This window comes from Rana temporaria, chromosome 3, assembly GCF_905171775.1.
Source record: "Rana temporaria chromosome 3, aRanTem1.1, whole genome shotgun sequence".
Taxonomy (NCBI): Eukaryota; Metazoa; Chordata; class Amphibia; order Anura; family Ranidae; genus Rana; species Rana temporaria.
In genome coordinates, this window is record NC_053491.1 from 417635423 (window position 1) to 417645753 (window position 10331).

The 10331-nt window shown below is 42.7% G+C and overlaps 1 protein-coding gene across 2 annotated transcripts in view; it reads left to right on the forward strand.

Moving 5' to 3' along the window:
* Nucleotides 1–10331, forward strand: part of PPP2R2A (protein phosphatase 2 regulatory subunit Balpha) — a 52024-nt gene that overhangs the window by 33765 nt on the left and 7928 nt on the right. For both annotated transcript variants that reach the window (XM_040346113.1, XM_040346112.1), the window contains exons 3-6: nucleotides 1903–1994; nucleotides 7935–8097; nucleotides 9228–9340; nucleotides 9498–9675. In XM_040346113.1, coding sequence (XP_040202047.1) covers nucleotides 1903–1994; nucleotides 7935–8097; nucleotides 9228–9340; nucleotides 9498–9675 — 546 coding nt within the window. The remainder of the gene's footprint in view (nucleotides 1–1902; nucleotides 1995–7934; nucleotides 8098–9227; nucleotides 9341–9497; nucleotides 9676–10331) is intronic.

The following is a 10331-nucleotide window of genomic DNA, read 5'->3' on the forward strand; positions in this document are numbered from 1 at the left end:
TGTACAGTATGCAGCTATGTATGTTTATATTAACCATTTGCTGTCCATAAGCCATTTATAACCCGATTCTGACTTCAGTAAAAGTGATCTAGGTAGCTGTATTACTTCTTCTTTTTTTTTTTTTTTTTTATACTACGCTTTAAAGTACCACCTTCTACCTGCCATGTTTTCCAGTCTCTCCCATTCCTTAATGGAGACTGGAACCACTGTAAGCGGTGTCGGGATACCATGTGGGAAGAGCTTTGAGCATCCATTACCCAATCTCCTTTTTCTAACGAAGTCTGAAAATAGGCATTTCATCACTTGAGTTCAGAGCAGTCAACCTCCCAGCTGCAGAGTTCAGGGAAGCAGCTAATCAAACATAATCTGTGCTTCATTAGCTGCAGGAAACATTAGGTGTCTAAAAGATCCTCGGTGCCTTCATAGAGCCTGTGACCTGCATATGATATTGCAAAAGGCACTTGTAGGCCCCCTTTTAACTATAAAGTTAAATTAACTAATCAAAAATATAAATTATTGTATAAAAAAAGTAGCCTCATCTTTCTGTGCACAAGTGTGAATGCAAACTTGTGTGTAGGGTGTGCGCCTTTGTGTAAATAAATGGCTATTACACCACACATGAGATATCACAATGAACATTGGTGTGCAAGAAATAATTCTAGGGCGATCATTCACAATTCACTCTAAAGTGAGCTGTAAATGTTTTTAAGGCGCCGTCTCTCTGGACAGTTTTAAGTACCATAGTTCTTGACCTTTTCATGCGTGTGCAGTTTTCAGTCTCGACACGTTTGGTATCAATCAACTTGATGCAACCCACTTTCTGTCAAGTATTTGCTTATGGTTGCAATGTTTTGACCTTTTGACTGCAGCAACCCTATTGCATTTGTTTTCTTTTTTAATATTGGGCTTTGGCGGCGCTTTTCGAGCGCTAGCGGGTCACTTTTAACACCCAAGAAGGGGTTAAAAGCGCCCATAATGCAGCACATCCAAATTGCTTTTCTGGCGCTTCGGAAGGGGTGCCCATTCATTCCAATAGACGGAGCGGTGTATACACTGCTCCCATGTTGCCCCAGAGATGCTGCTTGCAGTACTTTTTTTTTTTTATTTATTTTTTTCATCCTGCAAGTGCACTGCACAGTGTGAAAGCACTTGGGCTTTCACGCTGGGTGGCTTAATGGCAGTTTTCGGGTGCTTTACAGGCGATATTTTTAGCGCTGATACTGCCTCAGTGTGAAAGGGGTCATACAATTCAGTACAGGGGGAGTCAGAGGGCCCCGCTTGTTAGAGCTTACAATCTAGGATTCAGGCAGTTCTGCAGGGACTGGCCAAATTATGATCGGTGTGTCACCGTCCCTGCGGTCAAGTGTCATGCTGGAAAACTCCTGTTGATCAGCAGCTGTAGGCAACAATCGGTGTATTTTGTTTTTGTGGATGGAGGAATCTGTTTGGGGGCGTTCCCCCTTTCTTTACAGCCCGATGAACTTGTATATGATCACTTTGAATCCTCCATATCCCTCCGAGTAGAGGACGTTGCTATCAGTTGCTCTGAATGGGATATTCAACCTTCAGCTCTCGTTCACACTGTGAGAAACCAAAGCAGATTTTCAATCCAGCCATTATGTACCAGAGAATTGATTCTCTTACGATGGGATAAAAAATCACCACAGTGGTTCTGTCTGATTCAAAGCTTTGCCAGAAAAGAATGTGACCTCCACAGGCTGCAGGAATCCTCAACAATCAAAGCATCGTTTGTTTTTTTTCATGCAAGCCTGAAGACCTTGGAATATATTGGTCATTGTTAATACTGTACAGGGATGGAAATGGCGTCTATTACTGTAAATACTGCTGTTGTGGTGCTGGGCAATGTATGTGATTGTAACCTGTGCTTTCTTTTCATTACAGCTGATATTATATCTACAGTAGAATTTAACCATTCTGGAGAGTTATTAGCCACAGGAGATAAGGGAGGACGTGTGGTAATTTTCCAGCAGGAGGTTAGTACTACATTACTAAATTAGAGGTAATACTGCTGATCACTATTGGAGCATGCTAGTTGCCTACTAGACATGCAATCCCTGAATTTCAACATTTTTGATTACTAACCTGAGCAACACACACACACACACACACACACACACACACACACACACACACACACACACACACACACACAACCCAGTAAGAAATATAAAATATTTATAGTAAAAAAAAAAATACTCATAACACAAGTATTACAAGAGTGCAAGGTTTAGGAGTGTTATGCAGGGTTCACCAGTGCATCACGCTCAGAATGCAGGGTTCACCAGTGCATCACGCTCAGAATGCAGGGTTCACCAGTGCATCACGCTCAGAATGCAGGTTTCACCAGTGCATCACGCTCAGAATGCAGGGTTCACCAGTGCATCACGCTCAGAATGCAGGGTTCACCAGTGCATCACGCTCAGAATGCAGGTTTCACCAGTGCATCACGCTCAGAATGCAGGTTTCACCAGGGTGATATGAAGGGTGGGAGAGGACACTGCTATGGGAGTGACCCTGCCCATAACAGTGTCCTCTTCCCTCTTCACAACACACACAGTGGTGTCTTCTGGGGCAAAAGACACCAGTGTGTGTGTGTTGTGAAGAGGCACCTATAGTGGTGATGCAGCAGGACAATGACCCTAAGCATTGAAGTATTTCCACCCTAGACTGGCTTTAGAAAAAGAAAATGCACATTTTGAAGTGACTGAGCTGGAGCCCAGACCTTAACCACATGTGCTGTCAAATGACTTTAAGAGAGTCATTCACAGCAGACCTACAAATGTGTCTGAGCTGTAGCAGTTTTGTAAAGAGGAATGGGCAATGGTTTCAGTGCAGCTACTAAAAGCTCCTTATTGAAATCATTGCCAAAGGAGGTCTGACCAGCTGTCCGCTCCAAGGGTTACTTTTCCCTCCAGCACTGTGAATGTTTGATGGGTGGGTTCAATAAAGACATGAGAAATTACAATTGTTTGTGTTACATTAAAGTGGTTGTAAACCCTATTTAAAAAAACTAAAAATAATAAAAAAAAAAAAAACCCTGCAAGGCATAATGAGCTAGTATGGGGAGGTTACTCCCGGGTATCGCGGACCAGGTGCTGTGATCGACCCAGAGCAAAGTTGGCAGCTACAAATACTGCATCTGCTGACTTTTATAATAAGGACACTTGCTTGTCCAGGGTGTCCGCGATGTCCTCACCCGAAGCTGACCTGTCCCTCGGCTTTGGGTGCAGGTGCTGGCATCCTCAGTAAGGGTATCAGGAAGTAATTCCTGATTCCCTACTGCGCATGCGCGATGCACGTTCTGAATGGTCCCTGCTGTCTCCTGAGACCTGTGTCTCCCAGAAGACAGCGGGGGGAGTAGCCAGACATTGCATAGTTTGCTGCACTCTTTTGCCAGCAGTGGGAGCAAATGCCTGTATTGGAGAGGTATCTGCTCTCCCCCCCCCCCCCCCCCCACCCCCACCCACTAAAAGGAAGGAACAGGATCAGCGTAAGCTCCATTTCACAGGCTCTGCTTGCAAAGAGAATGCAAAGAAGCCAACTGGCCACGCTGAGATGGGTGTGCTTCCATGACCTGGTGTGGTCGGTTTGAAATGGGTAAGCAAGGCTACTGACAAAGAAAGCAATGCAAAGAGAACGATATAATTTTTAGTAAAAGTACATGGTACCACAGATGCATATGAGTAATTTAAAATGTTAGTGTAACCTACGCTTAAAAGCTGAACTCCAAGAATTCAGCCACTTTGTAAAACGTGCAGGCATACTATAAGTCCACTAGGTGATATGCACCTCATTGGACTTGACTTATCTCTTTTAATTTCCATCTGAGAGTTCATGGAGTTCTGAATGTATAGCTATTGCTACGTTTCTGGAACAGCGATGCTGGACCTTTTGGTCTCTGATCATTCAGCTGCAGACGAGCTTGCAGCTGCCCCTGACCCTGGACTCATTCACAAAAAGGCTTCTGAGAAATGGGTGGCAAATGAGAGAGGCCGACAGAACTTCTGAGATGACTTTTCTCCTCTCAGAGCCCTGGAGTATAAGAAGGCGCTCCATAGAACTGTCCAGATATAAATAAGAGAAGTCTGTGAAGTGACATGCACCTTGTTGAACTTAACTCGTAGTATGCCTGCACATTTTATAAAGTGTCAGAATTCCTAGAGTTTAGCTTCAAAGGTAGCCGACTGTTCAGATATTGTATTCTCCCTGTCAGAGCAGAAATTTCAGGTTGAAAGATCAACATGAAGGCTTTATATGACAGATGTCAAAAAACGATCCTTGGCGGGAAGCATAGGCCCAATTGGATGATGTATCCTTGGTTGGAATGGGGTCCCCAGGAACAAACTGGAAACTGTACTGATGTTGGACTCCCAAAACCAATTGGCTCAATGTAATAATGGTGCATAAGGAAAAGAAAAAAGAGGTGGCCACATAGCGTAACTCCGTATGGTAAAAAATTGCGTATTTATTCACAGCTGACAAACTTACATTTGGCTGGAAGTAAAGAGTTCTTGCATGCAAATGGGGCGACACTGTCGCCCCATTTGCATGCAAGAACTCTTTACTTCCAGCCAAATGTAAGTTTGTCAGCTGTGAATAAATACGCAATTTTTTACCATACGGAGTTACGCTATGTGGCCACCTCTTTTTTCTTTTCCTTATGCACCATTATTACATTGAGCCAATTGGTTTTGGGAGTCCAACATCAGTACAGTTACCAGTTTGTTCCTGGGGACCCCATTCCAACCAAGGATACATCATCCAATTGGGCCTATGCTTCCCGCCAAGGATCGTTTTTTGACATCTGTCATATAAAGCCTTGATCGACCTCTTTTGGCATACGCCATCAGTGGTCAACAAGTTCCGGTAAGCCTGCACTTTTTTCGGTGGTGGGACTGTCACGTTTTAGAAGTCACGTATCTTTTCATCTATTCACTCACTTGAAGGATATGTGGAAAATGATGAATTTCGTTATATACTTCCAATCATCCTAACACTGAGTTTTGCTGGACTTTGTACTTCACTTGATATCACATTAGGTGTATCAGACTATTTGCCAAGTTGGCACCCTTTTTTCCATCTAAAGGGTCTTACACACGTTTTTGATTTATGTTCAACATTTATTAATGTCTATGTATTTTATTTTATTACACACAATATGGTATTTTGATATTCACCATATCATTATAAGCGCTACACTTATATATCCTTTTGTTATTTGCTTTTTTGAATAAGCTGTGTTAGCAGCTACCATTACCGCACTATTGGCAGCGCAGGGTATTCACTTCTCTTTTAAAGATCAACATGGAGGCTGAAGCTCAAACTGTCAATTAACAAAGGCTTTTAATTTTTCATGGATTCTAAACACCACCTTAGAACAGAGTGATGTCAGCCCTGAGCTCAGGCACAGAAAAGATGGCCTTACACTAAGACCCCTTTCACACGGAAGCGTTTTTAGTGCTCATAAAACGCTCTCCATGCATCTCCATAGAGTCCTGCAAGCAGCAGCTTTTGGGCGCTGAAAAAAACGCTCCAAAAACGCCCCTCTCCATTGAAATGAATTGAAAGCGCTGCAAAAACGCCTTACCCTTTCACACTGAGGCACTGCTAAAACGTTGGGGTCTTAGCGGTGCTTTACCAGCACATTGGGATTGCAGATGAGGCTTGGTTCGAAAACTGCTCAAAACTCTCGAAAAACGCCCCAGTGTGAAAGGGGCCTAAGGCAGGCTGTGTATTTTACCAATTTTCTTACAATCAATTTCCCCATAAACTCATTCAATGCTTATGGGGGATTCCCTCCCACTACTTCACTGCACCATGGAGCTTTTGTATTCTGACAGCGGGAGGTTTCCCAGCCGTCCGAATACAATGATCACTGCTTGTGGCTTTAGTCGTCTAAAGTAAACGCTTACAAAAAAAAATCTGACACGCTGGCTGTACTGAAGTTGATCGATGGATCTACTTGAGTGCAACCAGCCTGCCAATACATGGATTGAAATTTCAGCCAGTTCCTGCTAAACCGCCCAAATTTCAATCCGTGACTAGCTAAAGTCAACGCATCTCCTCTGATAACTACATACATACATACATACATACATACATGATGTTGCCAATTTACAAGCCGACCTCAATGCTCTGTCTAATTGGGCGACTATGTGGCAGATGAGGTTTAATGTTGAAAAATGTAAAGTTAAGCACTTGGGGGCTAAGAATATGCATGCATCATACATACTCGGGGGAGTACAACTGGGGGGATCTGTAGTGGAGAAGGATCTGGGGGTTTTAGTTGATCATAAGCTCAATAATGGCATGCAATGCCAAGCTGCGGTTTCCAAAGCGAGCAAAGTCCTTTCTTGTATTAAGAGAGGTATGGACTCCAGAGACAGAGATATCATTTTGCCCCTGTACAAATCATTAGTAAGACCTCATCTGGAATATGCAGTTCAGTTTTGGGCTCCAGTTCTCAAAAAGGATATCGGGGAACTGGAGAAAGTGCAGAGAAGGGCAACCAAACTGATAAGAGGCATGGAGGAGCTCAGCTATGAGGAAAGATTAGAGGAACTGAATTTATTCACTCTTGAGAAGAGGAGAATAAGGGGGGATATGATCCACATGTACAAATATATAAGGGGTCCATATAGTGAACTTGGTGTTGAGTTATTCACTTTACAGTCAACACAGAAGACAAGGGGGCACTCTTTACGTCTAGAGGAAAAGAGATTTAATTTCCAAATACGGAAAGGTTTCTTCACAGTAAGAGCTGTGAAAATGTGGAACAGACTCCCTCCAGACGTGGTTCTGGCCAGCTCAGTAGATTGCTTTAAGAAAGGCCTGGATTCTTTCCTAAATGTACAGAATATAACTGCGTACTGACATGTATAGGTAAAGTTGATCTGGGGTACATCCGATTTGCCTCATGGGGGGGATCAGGAAGGCATTTTTTTTCCCCTGCAGTAGCTAATTGGATCATGCTCTGCTGGGGTTTTTTACCTTCCTCTGGATCAACTGTGGGTATAGAATTGGGTATATGTGATTGTATGATACTATTATTATTTTATTTCTTATGGTTGAACTTAATGGACTTGTGTCTTTTTTCAACCTGACTAACCGTACGTACGTACGTACGTACGTACGTACGTACGTACGTACGTACGTGCGTGCGTGCGTGCATCCAAATATTTAAATATCAAGTAACTCTAAGAGGTAAGGATACTCAATTCAGGAGAGGACATACTGATTAAAGATTGACATTTATGACTGGCTCCCTTTCTGATCAGCAGTCACTGTGATTACCTGATCAGCCCTTGTATCTTTGGGATTTCTTCTGCAAAGCTTCTGCAATTTTCTTCTGCAAAGAGCTGTGGCAGTCAGGAGGCTTTCTTAGTCTCGCTGCTGGTCGTTTTCCCTTTTATTCTTTCTAATAAGCATGTGCTGTTGTGTCAAAATCAGCTAGTGCCATCTAGTGGTGGCGCCGGTTTGAGATCGTAAATGCTTTTCTAGAAAATATCAATAACAAATCGGTATCTCCTCTTTTGGAGTAGTGAACAATGAGATTTCCACACTAGTTTCTGTACACTACTTTCTCCTGCAAAACTGTAAAAGATCTTGATTCCCCTTCTTGCTCTAGAGAATCTATTGTGGAAACATAATTGAGGGTCTATGCACGCTGGGCTAAAAAAATTGCTGCTTCCACAGTAGTTGTGCGATTTTTTTTTTTTTTTTTTCTTTTCCTGTAGAAACTGCTAATATTATTCTAAGTGTCCATGCACAACTAAACGCCTGTACAAAAATGCCCTATTCAAGTATTTTTTCTGCCCACGGAACTGGTCTTTTTAAGTGTACCCCGCATATTATAACTCCGCATTTCATTTTATATCTGAATTTCCTGTAAAGCAAAGTCCATTTTATTGCAGAGTAAGAGCCCGTATCATAGAGGGGAATACAGTGTGTATAGCACTTTCCAAAGTCATGAACCAGAGTTTGACTACTTGAAGAGTTTAGAAATCGAAGAGAAAATCAACAAGATCCGATGGTTACCACAGAAAAATGCAGCACAGTTCCTGTTGTCTACAAATGGTGAGTCGTCTTTTGTTCTGGATACATAATATCGCACATAAATTGATCTTTTTGGTGGTGTAAGGGGCCAGTCCAACCAGATGTAACATTTGACTATCGGTGGATGTTGGGTTGAATCGCCTACTGTCTTATCTTCTGAAGACTCTGATGGGGGAAATCTCTGGATCTGAGTTCCCAGCCTTACTGGCTCCTAAAGAGTTGATCTGACTTTAGGGCTCGATCACACCAGACCCTGAATTATTAGGGGGTTGCCACGCATTGGTGTGTGCTGGAGAAAGAAATTGGGCATGATTTATTTCTGAGCAGCATGTTTAGACCCGCTGTAATGCATTGCAGTATGCAGCTTTTTTATAAAATGACATAGGATTAACAAGACTGGGGGACAAAAATGAACATTGCAATGCCTTGCAACAACCCATTTCAGCCATGTGTTCAGGACATGCAGTACATGCACAATAACACACATTTGACTAAAACTAGTAGTGTAAACCGTTGCAACAATGTTACTCTTGCATAAATCAAGCCATTTTAATCCTCCCCTCCACTGTCCAGTAAAAGCCATTGCACATAGTGGCTAAGGACTCTCACTATGTGCCAATACCTGGATGAACACTGGTAACTTCAGTGACACATACAAAACAATAGTTTTCAATGTGGCATGTTTACACTACAATGTTGAGTTTGTGTGTTCTAGAGATGTGTGTTGAAGTGTCGACTTTTTTGCACATGAACACAAACGCATGCAACCTTTTAAAATTGCCTTTAAAGCAGTTCTTCGCTTATCTTTTTAAAAGTGCAAAAGCCATCGGCTTCAGAAACTAGCTGCTGACTTTTTTTTTTATTAGACACTCGTCTGTCCCAGCGCTGTCCTTACACTGCCTCCCTTTTTTTTCTTTTTCTGGGCTTTGGTCATTAGCGCCAGCATACCAACTGGGCAGCTGGCTGTGACTGCTTGCGGCTGCACATGTGCAGTGATTCCACAGCTTTCTGGCACCTGTGACATGTCCCAGAAGGCTGCGGGCAATGAATAGGGGGGTCGTCAAACTCCTGTAATGCATTCGATCTTTTCTGTGACAAGTCTCGCACACCATTTTATGCAACTCCTCAATATGGATATATTTTTCTCACAGATAAAACTATCAAGCTGTGGAAAATCAGTGAACGTGACAAGAGACCAGAGGGTTACAACCTGAAGGAAGAGAATGGAAGGTATAGGGATCCAACCACTGTGACCACACTCAGGGTAAGTGTTCCTGCACTGATGTATTCTAGGTTTCTATCACCAGATAACAATTCTCTGTGTGTGCGTCTCCAAGAGGTGATGAGGCTGACCCAGTGTTCCACAAATAGATAGATGACTCTTGTTGCAAATGCTCACCATATGTTCCGTTCCACTGTAGGTGCCAGTATTCCGCCCCATGGACCTGATGGTTGAAGCAAGTCCTCGTAGGATTTTCGCCAATGCTCACACATATCACATCAATTCCATCTCAGTCAACAGTGACTATGAGACCTACTTGTCAGCAGACGACCTTCGGGTCAACCTTTGGCACTTGGAAATCACAGACAGGAGCTTTAGTATCCTTTTTTTTTAACTCAGAATTGTTTTTCTTTGGTTTAGTGTAAACTTCTCGTATAAAAATGCCAGATAACTGGATTTTCAAACGTAACATATTTTTTCCAGATGGCCTATATTTGAGACCCCACTGTCTAGTAACATGAAATGCTCATCTCTTGGAATCCACCCAATTTCTATGTCTAGTGGATGCAGCATTACGTTTATTTAGATGTTAAGAAGCAGAAACTGATATTGTGTTGTCCTAAAAGGAATCCAGGGATTGATTTTGTGATTTGTCTACAGTATTTAGTGATTATCTGATTGCTATTATACCTGTTTCAGGTTTCATTTCATCTAGGCACTATAAACGGAAGTCTGTTGGGTAATGCATCATTGTAGAAAACAGGTGTCCAACTTTGTAAACTTGGTAGCTTATATGATTGAAGCTGGATTAGTGCAGTACCCATATCTGAGGGTACATGTTCGTCTAGTCCTCCTATTATTTGTGATGATTTAGGATGGAGCATCAGAGCTGGGGGATGTGCATTAACCACTTCCCATACGCCCGCCCACCCACACAAGTTTTACTGCGAGCGGCTGCTACAGGTCAGGTGACATACATGTTCAACGCCCAGCACTGGCGCACTGCTCCCGTGACTTCTGTGTCCACTGAAAA